Source organism: Macrobrachium rosenbergii, chromosome 5 (assembly GCF_040412425.1).
Source record: "Macrobrachium rosenbergii isolate ZJJX-2024 chromosome 5, ASM4041242v1, whole genome shotgun sequence".
NCBI classification, from domain to species: Eukaryota; Metazoa; Arthropoda; class Malacostraca; order Decapoda; family Palaemonidae; genus Macrobrachium; species Macrobrachium rosenbergii.
This window is the reverse complement of record NC_089745.1, coordinates 35,887,425-35,911,771: the sequence shown is the minus strand read 5'-3', so window position 1 is coordinate 35,911,771 and position 24,347 is coordinate 35,887,425. Positions and strand designations below refer to the sequence as shown.

At 37.5% G+C, this 24,347-nt stretch overlaps 1 protein-coding gene across 11 annotated transcripts in view; it reads right to left on the bottom strand.

The window, feature by feature from the left end:
- Positions 1-24,347, bottom strand: part of Ask1 (apoptotic signal-regulating kinase 1) — a 219,560-nt gene that overhangs the window by 24,225 nt on the left and 170,988 nt on the right. For 5 of the 11 annotated variants that reach the window (XM_067103966.1, XM_067103969.1, XM_067103972.1 and 2 more), the window contains 3 exons: positions 21,617-21,757; positions 18,233-18,309; positions 3,595-5,496 (listed from right to left, as the gene is read on the bottom strand). In XM_067103966.1, the coding sequence (XP_066960067.1) occupies positions 5,346-5,496; positions 18,233-18,309; positions 21,617-21,757 (369 nt within the window). In that variant the 3' untranslated portion in view covers positions 3,595-5,345. Of the gene's footprint in view, positions 1-3,594; positions 5,497-18,232; positions 18,310-21,616; positions 21,758-24,347 lie in introns of those variants that run through there. The other 6 variants (XM_067103971.1, XM_067103976.1, XM_067103974.1 and 3 more) reach the window with 3 other exon arrangements.

The following is a 24,347-nucleotide window of genomic DNA, read 5'->3' as shown; positions in this document are numbered from 1 at the left end:
GTGTCAGACCATTGGCATATTTTTTGACTTGGAGAAAGCATATGACACTACCTGGAGAATTGGCATCATGAAACAATTGCACAAGATGGGCATATGTGGAAGAATGGTCAGGTTTATATATTCCTTTTATCAGACAGACTTTTTAAGGTAAGTGGGAAACTCCTTCTCCCAACCTTTTATGCAGGAGGAAGGAGTTCCCCAAGGAAGCGTTTAAGTGTAACACTTTTTCAGTGGCAATAAATAGCGTGATTGAAAAATCTCGCCCCCTGTTAAATGCTCGCTTTTGTCGATGACCTTGCACAATATACTGCACAGGATATGATTCCTTGTCCGTATGTAAACATTTGCAAAGGTCTATTAATGCTATTACTAAGTGGGCTGATGAGAATGGTTTCAAATTCTCCTCTCCAAAACAGTTGCAGTAAGATTCACTAGGTGCCAACGTGTGGAAGAGGTTCCCACACTTAGTTTAAAAGGGTCCATCCTTCCCTTCACGAGTGAAGTTAAATTTCTGGGGGGACTATTGACCATAAATTAACATGGGCTAAACATAAATGCCCTAAAGTTTAATGTTAAACAATCTATGAATATTTTAAAGGTTGTCTCTGGATTTAGTTGGGGCTGATAAGAAATCCCTTCTGAGGCTATATGACTCTCTGTGTGATCTAAGTTAGACTATGGCTGTCAGATTTATTCCTCAGCCTGTAAAACCAAGCTAAAGGAACTGGATGTTGTACACAACATGGGGTTGAGAATATGCTCAGGGCTTTAGAACTTCGCCTGTTGAAAGCATTTATGTCGACACAGATCATTTACCCCTTTGATCTAAGAAGGCAAGAGCTAGGGTTTGCGATACATGGCTAGAAATGAAAAGTGCTCCCAAAAATCCCTCCTTTCAAGCACTAAAGGAAACAGACTCTCGAAGTTTTTCTGGTACAAGAGCTTCTAAACCATTCCAAATTCGACTGAATGAGGATGTTAGGAATAATCACCTTAAATCCCAGAAAGTCCTAGAAGTAGAATATCCTGTAAATCCTCCATGACTTATCCCAGAAGCATCAATATGTAAGAAACTGTTTAACAAAAAGGACTGCACTGTAGAAGAGATTAGGGAAAATTCTTCTGAGCACGATGTTACCCATACTAATTTTACAAAAATTTATACAGATGGATCTAAGTCAGATAGTGGTGTTGGTTGCGCTGTTATCCTTGGTGATACAGCGTGCACAGCTAAATTACCTGACTCTGCATCAATATTTACTGCCGACCATTAACAGCTGTAGTGTCTGCCCTAGATTTAGTTTTCAAAGTAGTGACTCTAATTTTGTCATATACTCAGACTCTAGAAGCACCTTAGAAGCTATTAAAAATTTAATAGCTTTCATCCATAATTGAAAAAGTTCAGGAGTGGCTTTTTCGATATATTGTCGACGTAAATCAGTCTCTTTCTGTTGGGTCCCTTCTCACGTGGGGATTCAATCACCAGAAACGAGATGGCAGACAGGGAAGCGAAAGCTGCTAGTATTTTATCAGAAACCTCTTTTAGAAAAGTGCCTCATACAGATCTAAAAGGTCCCATTAGATCTTATGTTTTAAGTAAATGGCAAGAAAGGTGGACTTCTCCCTTCTTGCCAATAATAAGAAATATAGAAATATTAGGGATAATGTACTACCGTGGTCTTCGTCATTCCAGCTTGACAGACGAACAGAGGTTATTTTAACGAGATTAAGGATTGGGCACACTTTCCCTCTAACCCATCAGTTTATTTTAGAAGGAAGCAGCCCTCCAGAGTGTGCTTACTGTGACGAGACACTAACAGTGGAGCACATTCTGGTGGTCTGCCCCAGATATTTTAACCAAAGAGAGAGATATTTTCAGGTAAATCCTGTCTGATATTTTGGGAGATGAAGCAGATATTTCTGCTATCATCTCTTTTAAAGTGTATTAAAATTTTTAACGATATTTAATTTTATTTAATTTATTACATCAATGAAATTTTAATGACATTAATTTTTTTTTTTTTTGTATATAGAACATCATTCATTAAACTTCATACCCTTATTTATTGGTCACATCACTTCATTTTATTTATTAATCATTTCCTTCATGAATTCATAACTTTAACATAATTTATTTTCTTTCCATTCGAAGCTGAATGGCCTTGTTGGCCCCAGTGCCTGGGCTTTTGCCCTAAATATCATACATCCATCCATCCAAGACCGCATCCCCCAGTTTACCGAAGACAGACCAGGGGTCGACAGGAACTGGGGCAGAGACAGCAGCAGGAGCAATAGTCCGAGGGGACTCATGCTGTGGGTGTACACTGGCAGGAACAATTGGAGACGCAGGAAACGTTGTGCGGTCCGGAGCCGGCACGGGTAACGCTGGAAGCGAGGCAGGAGGCGTGAGAGCGTAGCCGGGAGGCGGCGGAGTGACCGGGCAGACCGGACCGGCAAGCGTCGACACCGAGATGGCAGGAGTAGGAACCGCACCATATGCATGACGAGTTCCCACTGAGGTCACCACACTCCTCGGCAGCACAGCAGTGACGGTGGTGGTCGTGAGAGCATCAACCATGTGGATAGTGGGGGGGAGGGAGTAATACTCCTGCCCGTGCAGCAGAGCTGATATGCTCGTGGAGCGAAGAAAGATCAGGGTTGCCAACCATCCCGAGCAACTCCCACACCTGACTCAAACCCGGCACAGAAACCAATCCTGAGGAAGACAAAGGCGGGTAGGCTTTCCTCTCCCCCCCCCAAAACCCAGGGATCAGGGATTCTGGGTGAGGGGGGGAACTGAGAGGAGTGTAGGTTAGATCCACCGATCTTGCCTCCTCTGTGACCACGGATGCAGACACGGGACAGGGAGATAGATCCAATGCTGGTAAGGGGCAGTAAGGGAAGGCCTTCAGGACTCAGATACGACTGAGAAGGATTAACAACCATCAGAGTCGAAGGAGCCAAAGACAGCCCCTCCAACACCTTAGTCTCCTTACGTTTGTATCTGGGCCTCCGAGAGTACCTATCCCACTGCTCGGGGACCAAAGCCTACACTCATCGCAGGGATCATCAACAGTACAATCAGGGAGGTCCTTGCTCCCTTTCCTACATTTTAAACAAAGGGAGTGGGGGGTCAGAATCCACACTACAGCAGAAGGCACCACATTTTTTGTCCTTGCCAGGACAAATCCGGCACACAGGCTTATCCAAATCATAGGTTTGTAATAGATCGTCCATAATTACAAACACGCACAGTTATACAGGGTAACAAGCCAAAATGAAAAACAGGAACAAACACACCGTGAAAAGGTTGAAGCTTTAGCATCCAGGAAGGTCCGAGCAGAGAGTAGGGAAACACGTCCGCTTCAGACAAGGCCGGAAAGTAAAGTGAATGCGTGAAGCCAGGCGGTTGGTACCGTGGGTTTCCCACTGTTACCAACCATCTTCCCGGCTGGTAGTAATGCCAACACATGCCTTGTAAGTCTTTAGCGGCCAGTTCAGCTTCTCCGAAATTATTCCCCATATAAGTAAAGGACCAAGGGTTTGTATTTGTGTAGGAACAACTAAAGGTAAAATTGAACCAAAATAAAAAACTTTCAACTGGCAAGACTGTATTGGATGCTATTCACTACAAAAAGAGACAGCATGTTTTTCAATAAGTTTCATACCAAGAATGGCACTTATTCTCAGATGTAACCTTAACAGATGTTAATAACCAAGCTGATCACTGTAAAAATACAGTAAGAGATCAATTGTAATTACATAAACACCAGACCACTAATGAAATGAACTAAATTAAAATGTAGTGACAGTGCATATGAATGCATTGCTTATCACAAGGGAAGACCACAATTTTATCACAAAGAGGCAGTGAATTTGTAGTAAGAGGTAATATAGTGTTCAGTACATTTTTCCTCAGTTCAACAAATTAAATGGCTGATTTATGGAAGAAACTAATTATAAAATCTCACATACTAAACATCTTTTAAATCAACTTCGTAATTCTCTCCTACTTATTCTTCAGTCAAACTTGCACTCATCCATGAAACTACTACACACAGGACATTCACTATTGTCAGCACATAAAAAAGAACAGTTAAAAATCTGAATTTTTATAGTATTAGATCTTTTCTAATTACTGAAGTGCTAGTTAACATAAAAATTTTACTTCGGTAAAACTGAATATTTGTACTGCAGAACTTTTGACAATATATGTGTCAAAGATATTTTTTGTATTAATGTTTGTTACGACAATGTGGACAAACCAAGAGAATATCATGACAGAAAAATTTTTATCAATCTACTCAAATTAAAAAGTTAAGTATAAATGCTTACTGTAATCCATTTGAAAACCATAAATATTATTTGTCCAAAATTACATTATTTTAGACAAGGCATTTCAAGACTTACATGAGACATTAACTACTATTTACCTAATGTCTTTTATTTCAACAAGAAATATATGTATATATATTGAGAATCTTAAAAGAGATACAAGGCAACAATAGATATGAATATGTCTCTCTATTAACTAAGCTTTGTATATTACATGTGAAATTGTCATTTTTTTTTTTTTGCCTTTATTACTAAAGGTGTTTGATCTGAATAGGTTAATTGCTGTGTTAACCATCAGATACCAAAGATATAAAATATGTAAAGAAAATACTGAGTAATAATCTGCAGACTCAATCTAAACATAATAAATACTAAAAAGGTAAAAAATGCTCAAACCAACTGACTTTTGGAGCAATGTTAAAATTCGTCTAAAAAAGCAGTCTATAAAAACAAAAATATACAAACTCACAACACACATATATACATATCTAGTCATATCTTCATAAGGCATCTACAGCACCATGATTACAAGCAAAGTAGATTTCTCTTGTATACACTGAACTATCCTGGCAGGGAAAAATGCACTTCTATCCTACACTGGGAAAATATAACATCTAATAACAATGTTTTCAACATTACTCACACCTTTAGCACCAAAGGAAGCAACTTGAACACAACTTCATGGTCTACTGAGCCTGAGTCAGAACACCTGAAGATTCTACATGAAAGACTTTCTTTATCAGCAACTAAAGATGTCTCATATGAAATAAAAATAAAGTTTGCCCAGATAAAAAAATTAAGAAAAAGAATTCTTAAGCAAAAAAATATTAGCATACAGGTTTTGAAAAACTGTATACTATTAGTAGTAAATAACAAATAGTATGGTTGGAGTTCATTACTAAATTGCTTTGTTAAAACACAAACCTATTAAGAGTCACTTGGGTAATACTATTGGTTATTAAAAAAAAAAAGAAGTAAAAATTAACACAACTGAAGCATTAAAATATATTTCATAACTTAGTAGATCCTGACTGAGGATCTTGCGTACTAGGTTTTGGAGAATTATGGTTTGTCACAGGAGATTCTTCTGGGTTAACAGGTAACCCAACACTATGGCGATACTGCACCATATTACGCCAGATGCGAAGCTCCACTCCTCCCCTGTAAAAGTTGCAAGTGTTTGAATGACAATGTTACCCTAAAAAAAATATGTCTGGATGACTGACCTTAAAAACTATTACTGTACCAGTAACTGTGTCTATCTATTGCTGGACTAGAAAGGTAACCTTTAAATGTCAACATTTGCTATCAAGCTGATCTTTGTAACGTTTGCATGGCAGCTGTACTGGATGCTGCTTATAATTATGATGATTATTACTAATACAGTACTCCTAATTCATATAAGGCTCTAACTCAGGACTCAATTGAGAGGCAAAGACACTATTGCATGTTGATTTTAATCATGTTTAACTACTCAGATTGGATAATAACTCAAATAATATGCTATCAATTAAGTCACTAGTGCATGTGCAGTGGGACACTTCTTTCAGTTCTGTTAGTCAGTGGAGTTTGGTCTATTATATTTGAATAAAGGCTTATTATGGTTGGTCACTTGTACATAACTTGTCTTTTAGTAAAAACACTGTGCATGCCATGTACATAACTTGTCTTTAAGTAAAAACACTGTACATGCCATGAATTATTCCAGTTATCCATATCCTTTCCTTTTTTAAAAGCAATTCATGATAGCATGAGGGTACAAAGACAATAGACACATTAGTCCTTTCTATATAAGTATACTGAAAGGTAACACACTCCATATTTACAGAGGAACTCGCATTAACGGAACCTGTTACTGGCAAGTTTTCGTATCCATTATATTGTAAAGCAGTTCAACACGACCACTGAGTCACAATTCTAAATTTTTGTAGGATTTTACAAAATTATTGAGGTAAAAATGAAAGAAGTTGAAATTTAAGAAGCTGAATACTATGATGGGAATAGGTCTAGTGGAAAAGATTTCAAATAAGAGGCAGAATAAAGTAGCTGGGGTTTGAAGGTAAAAAGGGCCTTTAGTGCCACGTAATGTGCACTGGGCAGGGCACAATATAGTAGTGGGTTGCCACAGGGACCAGCTTCCTTGGGAATTAAAAACCAAAGAGACAAGGCTAAGTAATCACTGGATGAAGGGTCTAGACTTGGAACCAGATGAAGCAAGACCTGCCAGTGGCTCAATGGATTTCATGAGGCACTGACTACACCTTCTGACACACCTAAAAACAAAATGTTAAGAACTGAATGAAAATTTTCCTAGCCTAACCTGTCCAAAAATTATTCAAATATGCAATCCACCCACCTGTTCACATTGTTCTTCTTTCACTATGCAATCCAGCTTACGACAACAAAAACCACAAAACAGACTTATAACCCATCTTTATCGACCTAACCTTCAGAGAGCTCTCTCTACCCTGCCACCATTTCAACACTCCCGCAGCCCTTCGTTGGCTGAGTCGGTTGAGCTTCTGACTGTCACTCGATGGGCCGGAGTTCAATTCCCCCGGCTGTTTGATGAAGAGTTAGAGGAATTTATTTCTGGTGATAGAAATTCATTTCTCGCTATAATGTGGTTCGGATTCCACAATAAGCTGTAGGTCCCGTTGCTAAGTAACCAATTGGTTCTTAGCCACGTAAAATAAGTCTAATCCTTCGGGCCAACCCTAGGAGAGCTGTTAATCAGCTCAGTGGTCTGGTAAACTTACTTTCAACACTCCCGCCCGCATTTGTTTACATTTTTCTCCCTCCCGCCGTTTCCGTTCTATGATGTCACTTCCTATGACGTCACAACAAGAACAGATACTTTTTAAACATAAAGAATGCTTTGCTATAAAAACGCGTTATAAAATTACACACGTGCTTTTTATACATTTTGTAACACCCATACCATTTCACTAACACAGAAAATAAAAAAAATAATGATTAACTTATAAAGCTAACATATAATCACACTTATCTCCTTCTCCCTCCCCTCCAGCCTCTTCTCATCCTAATCCCCTCTAATCTCCATTATTCCCAATTCTTTACCCTCTACGTAACTAATAGTACTTTCCCCTGAAACTCCAGCTTTGGTCAATACATCAGCTATTTGATGCTTTCCTTTTATCCATCTCACCTCACTTATTTCTCCAGATTCTGTTGTTTCTCTTATTGCTGCAATATCAATTTTTAATCTCTTTACTACTTACTCCAGTACTTGATTTTATTGCAGTCATTAGGGTTTTACTATCAGTTTTCACCAGTGCTTCTAATTTTCAACATCACCGGTATTTCCATTACTCCTTTCGACTTGTATGATGACTCACTGAAATTAAATACTTTATTAGACTCTTAGTATCATTCATTCTCCTCAACTCTTCCTGATTCAAACCCACGATAATGCGTGCTAGTCGCAATTCCCCACAAACTGTTGACTTACATCCTGTGTCTAAAACTGCATCAACCTCTTCCCAAGATTCTTCTTCTATTTTACTAACTTCTATATAAATTTTTTCGTCTTCCTATCCAGTTTCTGATTTCTTCTTATTTTGAAAATTCTGAGGACAATCTCTGGCCAAATGCCATTCTGATTTGCATACTGCACACAGCGTTACTTTCCCTTCTCTATTTAAAGGATTTCTTCAACCTCTACCTTGATTCACCTTTCCCCGATATCTTTGGTTTTTCCACCCTTTCCCAAAATTCACACAACCTTCTGATCCCAACCATTCCCCCTCCTCTTTATTCCCTAATCCTCAAATATTCTTTTCATTATTTGTGAGACTGTTTTATATTCCAACTTTTCCTGACCACAAGCTGCTAATACCATTTGTTTTTTATTTTCTGTGAGATTCAATTGTTCTAGTGCATGAAAACCTTTTGCTTCCCCTTCAAGCATGCTTTTTCCTAGCATTCTTCTACACTGACTCTGCCTTTTCATAACTAATTATAAAATCTCTCATCTTTTCACTAGATTCTCTATTGTAAAACAGTTTTTCATTTTACTGTAATTTTCCATTAACATATCTTTTGGATACACTTCATCTAGTTTGGATAGGATTATCTTTGAACCCTCTTTATCCTCAAGTTCATCTCTATCTATTCCTTCTGTTACTTCTAAAGCTTTCCCCTTTTAGGCTCATTCTTATCTCTATCCCCAGATATTTCACTTCTCCACACACCACAAGCCAATCTTCCACTTGTCCTCTCCATCCTTTATAATCGCCCTGTGTCCCGCTAAATCTTGGACAGTCTCCATTTCATCTCCCAAAGTTTACCATCAGATCCATCCATTTTTAACCAACCATGCTCTGCTACCACTTGAAAATTTTCCTAGCCTAACCTGTCTGAAAATGGGTAGAACTAAGTAGTACAGTAGATCCGTGGTGGCGACGGCACTATAACTTTACTTTTTCTACAGGTTTTGGGTTGCTAATTATGGATTTACCTTTAATTTTTGTCTGACAAATGTAATTAACCTGTAATTAAAACACTTCAAGTTCATCCAACAAGGTAAGGGACCCGATGGGAAAGCAGGGTTATGGGTGGGGTATACCCCAGGGACAGGTGATCTGCTCTCCCTCAACAAACAAGCTAGGGGATCCGATAGGAATGCGGGGTTATGGGTGGGGTATACTGTACCCACGGGAGAGTGTTATTTGGCTATGTAATGGCTCACCCGCACATTTCTACCCAACAATTTAGGGGACCCCTAGGGAAAGCGGGTTGTGGGTGGGGTAGACGACGAGGCATGAGAAACCAGCCAAAATTTACTCTTTATGGCACCCTAGACATGAGAAACCGCTAAATAAACAGAGAACAAACAAGAACATTAAATGAGCCAACACAAAGGCAACCCCTCCCATTACTACTGTCCTCCCGAACATTTATTGGGGAAGCCACTGGTTCATCCCTCATTCCCTTACTGAGGAAACTCGGAGTTTGGGGGCTAACCCCCAAAAACACTTATCTAACCCATCACGTTGCGCTGTTATCCCCCCACTGAGGAAAACCCCCTAAATGTTGCCACTCAAAGTTGCTAACATGCCCCCCTCCTTGGGGGGCTGTCCTTTTTCCGGGGTTCACACATGCATCCTGCACATGACAGGGCACGGGTAAGTCTATTTTGAACGGTTCATATTTCATCCGGCAAGTGCAATAACTTGTTAATCTGTTATCCCTACGCATGAATCTAACACACCCTGCATGTAATCCTCCCAAACTATAAGTTAACACAGCAAAGAAAAAACACATATACGCTTTTGAGTTTATTCTTGCAAGTTTCAACATTCTTGGTTGTACTTACCCGCAATTGTAGCAACACAGGTACCCCGGACCAGTACTGAACGTGGCGCAGGGAGATTATATCCCCCCGAACCTACTACTAAACACGGCGAAATGCATTTACCCCGCCAGGACAGCACTAAACTCGGCGAAAGTGTATCTGTACCCCCCAAAAAAAAAAAAAAAAAAAAAACTTTCCCTACACACTTTTTTTGTATGGCAGCAACATTTCTCTGCTTCCTTATCATAACCAGCTGGATTCCATTTCTCCGAACCCATTACTAAACATGGCGAAATGCATTTAACCTGCCAACCAAGCACTAAACACGGCGAAATGCATTTACCCCGCTAGCCCAGTACTAAACTTGGCGAAAGTGTATCTGTACCCCAAAAACAAAAAACTTTCCCGCCACACATTTTTCGCATGGCAGCATCGTTTCTCTGTTTCCTTATCATAATCAGCGGGATTCCGTTTCCCTGAACCCATTACTAAACACGGCGAAAGCGTATCTGTACCCCAAAAGATACATTTTGCCCAGCCACATTTTTCTCAAGCATTTATGGTTTCTTTGCTTTACTGTCATAACCAGCGCGAAGCTTTTCAACAAAACCATTCCTCTTACCGTCGCGTAAGTTTCCCCCCTTTCCCCCAAGTACCTCATGCAAACCCTCCCCACACCCAACTGCGCCAAAACCCCCCCCCACATTCCACCCCCTGACCCACCACAGCCCTTATCTGCTACCCATTCCTACGCCTTAAAACATACAGATTTTGCATTTCTTGTTCAGTAAAATGGCTGAATCCCTTCCGTCCACGTCGCGTTCGCCTGAGCCAATAACTCGGCACACCCTCCCAGTGTCTTGCACTAACTGCTATATCAGTTACTGCAACTTTTCTGCCCACTACTTTGGCAACTATGAATGGTTAATCAAGCTTTGTCAAGATCACGGCCTGCTGAAAACACAGTGCTTTTGTCCCCGCTGGGGGAGGGAGTGCCGCCTTGTCCTGCTCACAGCCAGCACCCCCAGGTACCCGGCAGGAGGAAGTACAATTTTGTAGGCTACATGGCTGTAGCCTATTTTAAGATTCATTTCCTCAACCCCAACACCAGGTTCCACGCATTTTTAAAAGCAGCGGCTGATCTCTACCCACCCGGTCCCTAACGTAAGGCCAGTTAGTTCTGTTGGTGTTAACTTTTTTTTATCTGCAAAATGTTTTTTCCTGCCAGGTTGCTCCTTCCAGCCAGCAATAAGTGCCTTTCCGCTCTTGTTTTTACCTTGGAAACGTTTTTTCTCCACTTTTACGACTTCTGGTAAAGTTGGTGAATTTTGTATTTTTTCGGACACACTCTTTGTCCCCATCCCCGTTACCGGGCAGTGTCCCCCCCCCAGTGTTACGCTTCTACCCGCACTGATTCCCGACGTGTTTCCAGCTTGCAAAACCTGTCTCCTACCCTCTCCTTGCAACGTTCCCCACTTACCCCCGCTTTTGGGGCACGTGAGGAAACTTCTCCTTCCCTGCCTCGTTAGCCCCCACCCTTTTGCGTATGGCTCTCTCTCGTTTTCCCCTCCAGCCAGCGCCCCTTTAACGTAAACATGTCCGCTCCACTTCTCTGTTTTCCCCCACCCAGAATCCCGGTTTCCCAGAGTCCCCCTTTACTGTTGAATATAGTTAGGGGGCAAATGAAAACTTGGCCGCCAACAAACAAATTCGCCTCCATTATCAGAAGCTGTAAAAGTGGAGAAAAAACCAGTTTCCAAGGTAAAAACAGGCGCGTAGCTAATACTTAGAATTACTCATGGTTCAATTATGCGATCCACCCACCTGTTCACGTTGTTCTTCTTTCACTATGCAATTCAGCTTACGACAACAAAAACCACAAAACAGTCTTACATCCCATCTTTATCGACCTAACCTTCAGAGAGAGAGAGAGCTCTCTGTACTGCCACCATTTGTTCAACACTCCCGCCCGCGCTTGTTTACATTTTTCTCCCTCCCGCCATTTGTGTCCTATGACGTCACTTCCTATGACATCACAAGACCAGATACTTTTTAAACATAAAGAATGCTTTGCTGTAAGGGGGCCGGCCGGCTACAATATATGGAGGTATAGGACAAAAAATGCAAAATCCTGAAAAAAATATATGCGCTTTGTATGGCAATAGAGAATATGCCTACGAAATATTTTGCCAAAATTCCTTTTAGTTTCGTAGTTACAGGGTATTTAGTAAAAGTAACTCAGCGAGCCAAAAACATCGATCCTACACAAGAAAATGTAGTATGTCTTCTGTTATCGTACATTTTTATAATGATTACATTTTATATCAAACAAATTGTGAGCAATGGCATCTGTCACAACTCCACGCATCATAACAGCTCACAGCAGCTACCTTCCTCAGTGTGATCAGAAGCGTCATAAGGGGTGCACGTCATTTTTTCACCTCTGTCATTCGATCACTTTTACGTCTGTTTTTCTTTCTTTTGGCAAAAATTCATCATGCCAAAGAGGAAAAGACAAGTAAAACATCTTTTATCCCTACAAGAGAAGAAGATTAGCTCCAAGAAGAGTTCAAGAACCGATAATATTAGTGGAATTAGTGAAAGAGAGAGTGCGAGTACTATTGTGGAGGGAGGGCCCGGCTCGCTCGCCTCGGTGCCCCAGGCTACTCCTGACCTTGAACTCACTCCCACTACATCCACTGCTGCTACAGCCACACCTTCTACATCCACTGCTGGTGCTTTCACGCACAAGACTCAGTACCACGTATACGCATTGCGTCATTGCTGGAAAGCGAAGGAAGTAGCAACAATAGCGAAGATATTGATGAGGAAGATAATGAACTTCGTTCTCATAGGTAGAAAAAGATTGCGAGAGATTTGTGCTAAAAGATTGCCTGGGTGCACATGTACAAAAAATTATATATGAAAACGATGGTTTTGAAACAACAATTAAAAGATCCTGCAACATCTTTACCCACTAAATGCCCTACAGATAAAAGTGCAAAAACATCTGCCGACGTATTCAAGAGTAATGCCGCATTGATATACCATTCCATTTTAGAAGACTATGGATTTGCGGGAATGAAACGTCTTCAAGCAGCAATGGGAATAAAACCAATGGGAAACTATAAGTTCAGGAGGTACTTGAAGTATTTATATGAAGAAATGGAAAAACATTATAAGGCCAAACAAGAAGATATATATGAACGAATAAGAAAATATTATAGAGAAGAGTTGGATATACTTCCAGATGAAAATGGAAACTTGAATATTGATGTATCATACGATGGAACGAGGATGAAACGGGGTCATGTATCAAATGTTCGAATGGGCGCAGTGATTGAAGTGTACACAGGCTACGTTGTAGACTTTTGAAGTGCTGAATAAGTTTGCAATGCGTGTGCACGTAAAGAGTTCTCCCTGAAAAATAAAGAAATAACAGAAGAGGAATATATTTGGGGAACTTTGCATGATGATGAATGCACCGTAAATTATGATGAAACGTCAGCAGGAATGGAGGCTGAAGGAGCCAGAAGAATTTTTGCACGGTCAGAAAATATAAGATTCAGATATGTGACGTTTGTTGGTGATGGAGACTCGAGTGCATATAATACTGTTATAGCTATGAACAATGGTGCAGGGCCTTATGAAGATGTAAAAGTTACCAAAGTTGAATGCATCAACCATGTGGGCAAACGAATGCCCAGTAGATTGAAAAAACTCCGTGAAAGTGAGAGAGAAGAAACAATAACCAAAACTGGCAAAATTAGAAGAGTAAGCGCACTTAGCGGTAAAAACAAGTTATCAGATACAAATATTTCATTGATGACCTCGTTTTTATCAAAGCCATTAGGAGTAACATCGGCAAAACGTGGACTGAGATGAAAAAGAGATCATGGCTTCGTTTCATCATATTTTTAGCACCAAAAGAAAATCCACGCCATGGACTTTGCCCAAAAGGTTTAGGGTCATGGTGCTACTACAATAGAAAACTGGCAGAAGGAGTAAAGAGAGAAGATATTGAATTCAAAAGGTCTTCGACAATAATAAACATCAGCGAAGAAAGCCAAATGAAAATCAAGAAAATTTATGAATCTCTGTGTGAAAAAGATCTGTTGGAGCGATGTGTTCGAGGCCTGACACAAAATGCTAATGAAAGTTTTCACTCGAAGTTGTGGCAAAAAGCTCATAAAACAAAGTTTGCAGGCCATTCAAGAGTTCTTTTTGTAGCTCGTGCAACAGTGCTAGATCACAATTTTGGATATAGAAAAGCATCGTTGTTCAAAAAAATAAAAGTTAAAAGTAGAGGTTTGCGACGAAGTCTTGAACTTCAAGACAAAGAAAGAAAAAAAATTAAACCAAAAAAGAAGAAATTTGTTGCAGGCAAGAAAGGACTGAAGAAATCACAAGGATATGAAGCAGGAGCTTTTTAAAATAAAACCTGGCCACAGTGAGTAGCTTGGGCAGCTATGAAACCCTCTCGTAAGAGAATAATACCCTGCCGCAGGAAAAGGCAGGGGGGGGACCAGGAGCCTAAAGAAGCAAGATTTTTAGCAAATGGATCTTCATTTATGATTAAATTATGATAAATAACATAGTTTTGGTTTATTAATACCCAAAAATTATTATAACATTCACAATTGTCATGATTTATTAACATTGTCTTTGTAGAAATACAAAGAAAAACTTTGAACATCCCGTATCTCAAAACTATACTTTTGACCTTCAAAATCTATCTCCTCCCTCAGTTTTAAAGCTATAGCATTGAAATTTGGTACATAGCTTCGTAAGACGTTCTAGAACAATAAAATGAAGCCCTTTTTAAAATTTTTTATCATAATTTTTTTACGTGATTGTTTGCATGATTTTTCGAGGTTTTTTTTACCCAAACTAAAAAAATTCATATCTAGCAAAAAATTACTTTTATAAAAAAACTCTTCATTTTATTGGAGGTCTACATCAGGTCTATATATGACAGTAATCTCAGGTCTTAATATTAAGTATCCAGGGAGGAGATAGATTTTGAAAAATGGTTATTTTCGGGATAAATCGCGCTGGCGTCACAAAACCAAAGGTCAGAGGCAAAAATCATACGCCGTTTGGAGATGTCCTAAGCCCCTATTAAGTGGTATGAATGTTAAAGTCCTGCCCTTAAAAACGGTAGTAGCTAAAATGTAAAAACCTCTTATAAAGTTAAACGTGCTTTTTATACATTTTATATAAAAACACCCATACCATTTCACTAACGCATAAAATAAAAATGAAATAATGACTAACTTAGTTTTATAAAACTAACATATAATCACTGAAAACCTCAAGTCAAAAGATTTGAATCTTGTCAAAAGTTTTTATGACCAAGAATAGCTTTTGCTCATTTGATAAGAACTCCAAAGGCTAGCAAAATCTTATCCCACCACTGTATGAGCAAGACAGTTTGAATGCTTTATGATGACGCTAGGTTTGAATGATCTGATGATAAATCACTAAAAGGTAATTTGGTCTTCTCAAATGCCTCGTTTTAGTATTAACAAGGAAATGAACAGTTTTAGTAGCTGAATTTTATGCATCCTCCACAACAGTATTAAAATTAGAAAATAAGGTGCTCCCATTGACCATGCCAGTGAAACATGGTTCTTGTAGTAGTGATGATACTTTTGTGGAAGTTTTATAGGGACCATGTGAGCACCACATGCAACAATTATCACTGCATTAAGAATGCAACCATTGTTGATGATACCTATAAAACTGTCTTTATCCTTGAATTACCAGAAACATTATACTACTTGGATGAATTGTACTTGCTTCTGAGCATTCACAAAGTACTTGCAACTTGTACTAAGGCTAAGCTCTGGAAATAGCAATGGCTAACTGAACAGTGCTTGAAATTTCTTGTTCTCTATTACTGTTGGTGGCCTCATTCTGCACAGGAACTTCCACATGATCCCTATAACATAACTTATGGACTCGAGTATTTAACAGACAACTGAATCACATTACTAGACTCCCACAGGGCTAACCCAAAGGATTTGTTCTTGAATGTGAATTGAAAATTTGATGAAAGTGAAGTTACAGATGACAGACAGCTAAGTGAGAAGAGAACTATACACTGGATGAAAAGTAAAAGGTAAAACAATACAACTGGGGCTGGAGGGATGCTGGGGAGAACCTTTAGGGCTACAGACCAGGGATTTGTACCTCTTAACAATTTCTGATTAGAAAGTTTATATCAAAATTGGTCATAATGGAATACATTACTGTAGTCTGATTGATACAGTCAAAAAAACATTGTTAATTTATCAGTTTTCACAAAAATCTACAATAATTCAAACAATATTTATATAATTTTTATTTGGGAGCGCTTATTTTACAGAATTCTTATCCACCACAATTAAATTTTTTTATAATAATAATGGTAATAGGTTTTATTTTTGTGTGTTAGTACTCTACCACCTTCACCTTACATAGTAAATTAATTAGTGGAATAGCTTAAATCTCAAGTAACTAGAGGAAACATGACAGGTGAATCAAAACTAGGATAGGGGACACATTACTGATTCATTAACCTTTGGTTATATTAAAAATAAAGCTACTGTATCAAGCATGAAGCCTTGCTAAAACAATGACTAAACCTATGACACTCCCAAGCAGATAAAGAATATATTTTAACCACATTTAAAATACTACCCTTTCCTTAACAGATGGCAGGGCTCTTTTAATCCCCAATAATTGCATATGAAACGCTCTGATCCAGGTCATTAATATTATTTTTGCGCCATAACATTCTAATGAATTTTCCATGAAAACGTTCCTATCACTTGTATCAGGATGCAAGGAGATGAGTGTGACTTGAAATTTCATGGGGGAATGTACTATATCTTCCCATCCCAGTAAATCTTGCATACTCAGTGATTGCTGTTGGTTTTAGGTCTTTTACAATAGTATGAGAGCTGTCATTGTAATATTAAAAGAAACATTAACAACTTACTAAAAGGTACTCCATCTCCCCATCCCACTACATCTCATAAATATTTTACAATAAATATACTCAAGGACTGTTACTGATTCTAGTTCTTATCTGTTATAATATTAATTGAACTGTAATTGGAATTTTACAAAGTAAAATAAACAAAAAATATATTAGATAAACCATGTATAACTTGTTAAAGTTAGCATATTTTTATGAGCGTCTTGAAAAAGAGGCACCCCACAGTGTTGGAAATATTTGCTTGTAACTTCCCACAGAAGGTTCAAAAAATTAAAAAAAATAATTTTTCTTATACCATGTGCATTTGCATATCTTCCTCTTTCTATTGATGTCTTATTTTTTTTTAAATTGGCCACCCTTCAAGTTTGCCCTGGTCGAGGGGTGTTCTTAATGCGTATTTTAGCTCAGCCTGTAAGGTTTAATAGACCTAAATCCTCACAGGCCAGTCTAAATCTAAACCAAACCTCATGACTGGGCAAACTTTAAGGTCTGCCAATTTTTAAAAACACATCAATGGAGAGAGGAAGATATGCAAACGCTCATGTATAAAAAAAATATTCTAAAAAATTTTCTTTACCTACCACAAGAAGTTGAAAGTGAATTATTCCAACCCTGCACAGGGCCACTTGGCTGACAAACTCATAAAAATACCAGCTTATTTTAGCTATACATGTTCTTTCTAATATTTTTTGTATACTGCAAAAATACAATTACAGCATTTTACAGGCTGCTGTAGAGCATGAACCTGTTCCACCACAAAAGCTGGCTAAATCTAAATCATCAGTTACAGCTCACATAATATTACTGTAAAAGATAAGAACTAAAAATAGCAATAAGAATTTCTTTTTTAGTACAGTATATTTAAGGACAAATATATACAAGATGTACTGGGATGGGGAGATGTAGCACCTCCATGAAATCTCATAGGTGACTATTATTCTGTGTCAATGAGCTCAGGTGCGAGTGTTGCCATATAGTCATTTATGGCCCATTCATGTGATTTGTATGTTTTCCTGCAAATTTCATTCAACTGGCATGGCACAAAATAATAATCATATGATGTGTGCCGTAGGACTGTCAATGCAATTACTGTGTCAATTGATGCATGCCATTACCAAGGGGTTGAAGATACCTTAAATATGACTTGGTATTTGGAGTGAATTAAAATATGAAACCACAAATGAAAGGAGCTTGCTGAAGCCAGGCTTGCTTAATATCACTGACTATTAATTATATGGTATCTGTGAGTGCTTCCCATTTGTTTACTGATGGTGGATGTTTATATTTCTGAAGTTAGTTGACAGATAAGGGAAATTATCCATAAAAATACTGTGATGTGTTGTTAAGGACTTAATAATCCAAAAATACTAGTAAATTCCATCATATTATGACAGCTAAACATATAATTAATACTGCTAGCAATAAAAAATGAAACATCAAGTAATGTATTTACATATGCAACTCAGTAAACAAAACAAGAAACAATTGGCATTTACCAAAATGTCTAAAAAATATTTTTACGGGGCTCTCACATAAAGACACTCGCCAAAATCTCTACCTAAAGTACCATGGCAAAATTATTTAAATAATCTTACCTCATTCTCAGTCTTCTCAAATCATCTCTGGTCATCCATGTAAGAACATCATCTTTGGTGTAATCTTGAGCTAAGAACTGAAAGAATATAAAAACAAAATGTATTTCTTGCTTTACTTAAGGATTAGCATAACTAGATGGAATTCTACACAGTCCATACCTATACCAAAACAATGTTTCCTTCACAATTAATTATATAACATTAATCATGTTATTATATGCTAAAGGACACATTAAACAATGCTATACGCAAAAGCTATAAGCACACCTTACAAATCTTACAAGAAGTATTTTGTTTTTTATTTAAATGTCTGTTTACTGGATTACATAGAATGTATAAAACAAGGTAAATAGAAAATACTTATTGTAATATGGCAATATAACAAGACCACTGACTCCTTCCTCACTCTCTTGGTTTGGAGGAATAAAAAAAGACCAAAGGAAAATGATTACAGGTAAAAAAAAACGGAAAATCTTGCTGGGGTCAAATGGACAATGTAAGGAATGTGTAATACTGTCTAAAGTGGGCTACCTGACCTGTTATCCATTTTAACACTCATACACATAGGGCGCCAAATTTACCTGCGCAGTTTAGTATGTAAATATAAGGAGAGCTGAGGCTTAGACACTGGCATTCAGTACATATATAAGATTCCTCTTTCTCGCTTTCCTTTCATGGTCAATCTGCTTAAACATAGTTTATCTAGGCCTCAAGTGATTTTGTGGATCATACCCAGACTTTAACAATGCCTTCCTTCCCCCTACCAACCCCCATGTCTTCAATTTCCTCATCTAATGCATCACTTCATTTATGAAAATTAGTAGATAAGTTGAAGACCAAATAAGCAAAAACTGAAGATTAAATGACTTTATAATAATAAATACCATTAAACATCAGCAATTATCAACCACTGTACAGTATTTTGTTTTTATGAGGATGTTATAAGAAAAAGGTAAGGTCAATATATACATGCACAAGGTAAACAGTATAATGATTAAATGAATGTTATTAAAAAAAGAAAATGATCAGAAATAAATAAACATAATCCACACTTGAATGGAAAAGTGTACAGCAGTTGCCAGATTGTACATTTTTACTTTTTCGGATAATGTTTGCAGGGCGAGCTGTTGGCTGACTGCTAGGGCTTCTGAAGTTTTTTGCTACTGGTAATGATTAAAGGGTTAAAGCACACCATAAAGGTCATAACTGTCAAGATCAATCAATCAGATTCAAATACAGATAACATTTAAATGGAATGAGTCTTACTCCAAACTCACTCCTACCAAAATAATTCATGACCCTCTCAATGAACACAGCATAAGTTATTCTACACATTCAAAACTAAACATAAAAAAAAAAACTTTATGGTCACCCAATATTTACTTCTATGACACTTTCTTTCACTTTATTTAGTAGGTAAACCAATTTGGCTAAAGAGTTTACAATTGATGAAATTAATTACATTCCTTTCACATTAGGCAGGCTGCTGCTGCAAACAGTGAGTAATTTCCTAGCATCTGCTTTAATACTACTCGGTTTGCTATGAATTTTATCTTGGCTACAACTAAAAATGTGGAATAGTTTGCCAAGTACAACTGTGGAATCTTCTGATCTCCAAATATTAAAGCATGGAGCAAATTCATTCCTGCTCTCTGCTGTCTCCAGAATTTTAGGTGTATCAGTTTCATTTTCTATTCCCTCACATTTATTTTTTATCACCTTCTATAACTTGTCTCTTTCTGCAGGCTGATTTCCCTCTGGAGCTCTCTTGGGTTTACAGCCTTTTAACTCTGTCTATAAGGGTTTTCAGCTGAAAATTTAAAGAAAAAGAAAGAAACACATTTCCCTATACTGTACCATCAAAGATGATATACAACTGTCAATGATGAAAAGACATACTATTGTACTTTTATGTTATATGGTTTGATGTGTTATTGTTGGCAACATATTACAACTGTCATGAAATAATGTAATATACTGATTATTAAAATTTGTAAAATTTTAAATAAAACTGAAATGGCCAAAACCTTGTGAAAGTATGAGGGTTCCTAGAAAGAAATTGCTGTTTTCATCTTGATGATGAAATAGAAAAACTGATAGATATGGTTAGAAACAGAAACAAATAACCAAGGGCAAAACACGGGCAAAGAACAAGAGGCAGTTATAATCAAAATTTACCTCCCAGGTTCTACACACTACATATGACCTGGCATGATGAATGCTTTGTACATTCCTTCACATGCTATCCAATTGCAGATGCAATTCTTTTCCTAAGGCTGTTCATGACAAAATATATCATCTTAACAATAACAAGAACATCCGGACAACCTATGTAAAAAGGTAAACTAGCAAAGAAGCACCAGAAACACAATCCACAGTCTATATGGTAGGAATGAAAAATACTGTAACCACATTCTGAAACATGAAAAGGTGTCTGAATTGCAAATATAATTCCCATATATTTATAATTCCCATGTATTTAATTTTTATGTTTTTATTTTTATATTTTATTACAATTTTACATAAATAACCCTTTGGATCACTAATGGCACTCTTAATACATCATCCAAAATCCAACCCGAGTCACTTCAGAAACTTATGATTCATTATTTTTATTTTTGAATCTTTTTATGTTATGGGATAGTACACATATTATGCTTTAAAACAAGACAACAGTAACACTACATGAATAATGCTTTCACAGACAATGAACAAAGTAAAATATTGCTTATCAAATCCCTGGTTCTGGGACAGCCAGGATTTGCAAAGGCTTAGTGTCTGAAAGGATTAATTATTATTTTTGTACTTATAATAAAACAATTCTTCTTCCTGATATGGAGGTGCAATTAAAGTTATTGATTTCCACATCTGCCCATCTGGGTATTAAAAACTGGTATTATGACGGAAGGGTAAAACTACATACACTGTCTTAACCTTAACCGAGTACAACCACAGTACTCAGACATTACAGTCCCCCAATTGTTCCTGCTTTCACTTTATTCCTACTGTATTCCCCATTGTTAAACAGGTTAAAATGATAGCATGACTGCATGTGGGGGGAAGGCTTTAATCCACAACCTGGTCAGTCCAGGTCTGCAGGCAATCAAGATTTTGTTTTTAACAGCATTACTTAATATATGTATAATAATTTTGTACTGTAATACTGAATTCTGCAGTTTATAATATATGCAATTTTATTCCACCTCGTTTCCTCTCTATTACGTATGTCAACAACTTACTTCCTTTTAAATATTCCATCATTTTGTTCAAATGACTTTTATGCTTTTGTAAAGCATGAGATGCCTTAAAGTTTTCAAAGAAACAAGATGAGGGATAACAATGGGACTAGTAATCAACTATAAAAGATAGCTCAACTACACTTACCTTATCAATTACATCACGATCTATTGAAAGAGATTGCAGCCAGTGAACCAGCTCCATATCAATGTTGCGTGAGGACACGTGAATCATGGGAGGTTCGTGGGAAAGGGTAGGCAGTTGGGAGACAGCTTCTGCGGGATTACTCTGACGAGGGAAAGGTGTACGGGTTAGGTTATAGTCTTTGCATACATTTAGGCACGTCAATGGATGTGTAATACATTTTCTTAAAAGAACATCTAACATTTATAGTACTGTGCCACTATGGTCCTGGAATACATCAAGGTACAAATATCAACTGGACTACTGTTCTTAAATCTACTATTCAATGAACTGTATCAATAACATTAATCAAAATGCAAGGAAAACAAAAGAAGTCATACATATTATAGCACCTAGATTGCACATCATAAGGGCTTCCTACATTAAACAAGCATTGGTATTTATTAAATAACAGGTAACTACATTAAACATTATTTCTAAATTAATGCTTCACTGTATAAACTACAGTGCAAGCAGCTAAAACAGTAATAAATGTTTCTGTGCTGCTAAAAGAGAATCACACATTTCACAGCTATGTGGAATCACACAGTTCACAACTATATGGAAAGTACAAGAAACTTAGAAGTTTTAAATCCTGTTCTAGTACAAGAAACAATTTTAAATCTGGAAAAGTATCAAGAATGTCCTTAAAGGCATGTAGTATTTACCTTTTCTTACACTAAAACTAACCATAAATATCACAAATTAACCACAAAACCAAAACTTAATAAAAAGAAACTACAATATACATACATCATTCAATTATAATACCAAAGCAGCTCTGCTGGGCATACTAGTTTTTGATAAACTCTGATGTAATTTTATCTTACTATATAATGCAATATTACCAAAATATTTAATATAATATGATAACATCAACTATACATTTTCATTATCCAACAAATTTCAAATCCTTTGTAGTAAAAGGATGCTCTGATCTCCAACAAAAAGATATTCGTTTATGGCAAAATGGTGAAAATCGATCAAATCAGTTATGGTAAAACGATGAAAACCAAAAAAATCAGTTCTCTCTGAATGCAAGGAGCATTTGTAAGAATATAAATCCAGACAAAGGGAAGTTATTGCACCACAATGAAAAGGCAGCGTATTCCCCCATACACAATTAAAGCACACACAAAAACATCAAGGATCACATGTGTTCCTAGTCAAGGCAAAATTGTTTTAGTATATGCCAGTAGCTACAAAATGAATTGGATATCAGTCACAACTATCAATATCTGATTTTCAAAATTTATTAAACTACCATGTTCTGAAACACAAAACTGAAAAATATCACTTAAAAGTTTTTTCCTGAATAATCATCTGGTTTTAAACCATGTATTAGAAAAACATAACCTCCTATTTATAGTTCCTCATTGGACGGATGGGTACTGTTCTCAGCTAGCTCTCTGCTGGCCCCGTGTTCGATTCTCCGATCGGCCAATGAAGAATTGGAGGAATTTATTTCTGGTGACAGAAATTCATTTCTCACTATAATGTGGTTCGGATTCCACAATAAGCTGTGGGTCCCGTTGCTAAGTAACCAACTGGTTCTTAGCCACATAAAATAAATCTAATCCTTTGGGCCAGCCCTAGGAGAGCTGTTAATCAGCTCAGTGGTCTGATTAAACTAAGGTATACTTAACTTACTTTCATTTATGGAATATATTATGTCTACTCAAAATTAAGGTTCTTCATTTAAAGTAATAAATATGTTTGTATAATTCTAATATTCTAATACAGTTGGCATGTAACAAAGACACTATATGAAACCATTTGTGAATGTTTTAAAATAAAATCAGTAATAAAATAACAGATTTTGACATAGGAAAAACCTAATTTTGGTAGACGCTGTTGAGTCCTCAATGAGTTACCCTCCATGGTCTATGAGAGCTCCATGGGTGACTAAACTAATGTCAAAGAATTCACTTATAACCGGTCTCATGGCTAGATATTAAGTCATAGTGATAAACACTGTAACACCTGATAGAGTATATAATAGACTCAAAGATAAGGGGGGAATCTTTACATTGAGGCTGTATACCCAGGTTCATCTATCTTCAAAACCTGCTTAGAAAAGAAGTGATTAATGCGCATGCAGTCTGCCGCAGCGTCAACAACAGAACCTTTGCGGAGGCCAAGAAGCATTACTTTCTGTTGTCCAATGCAGGATGATCCCTTGCCCAAATCCCATGCCTTTTCATCAGGGAAGTGGGAGGGTTTTGAGGACTCAACAGCGACTACCACAAATAGGTTTTTCCTGTACATAGAAATTGACAGGTGACAAAAAAGGCTTAGGCTCTCAATTTTTAATCCCAACACCTCAAAGGAAAAACATTTCTGGTCCGAGGTCAAGCGACAAATTTGAAGCCCCATTCTTTATTCCAAATACTCTTCAGGTTTTGGTACCAAAGAACAAGAAGCTATACACGAACTTATGTTTTAGGATGTACAGTAGTTCTACCATGGCTTACCTAAGTATGCTGGGTCTGGTTGCAGTACTGTCGCCCTTCTCTCAGCAGTATTTAGCATACTCACCGTCAACAAGACCCCTGGTTTTCTGTTGTAGCACCTATGGGTTAGGACTGACCATGCCACCTACTGATACACAGTGTAGTCGAATTTGTTCAGGCTCGTGGCAATAATGTTTTTTAAAAATACTGTCTCTGACGACCACCCTGTACATTTGGAGACT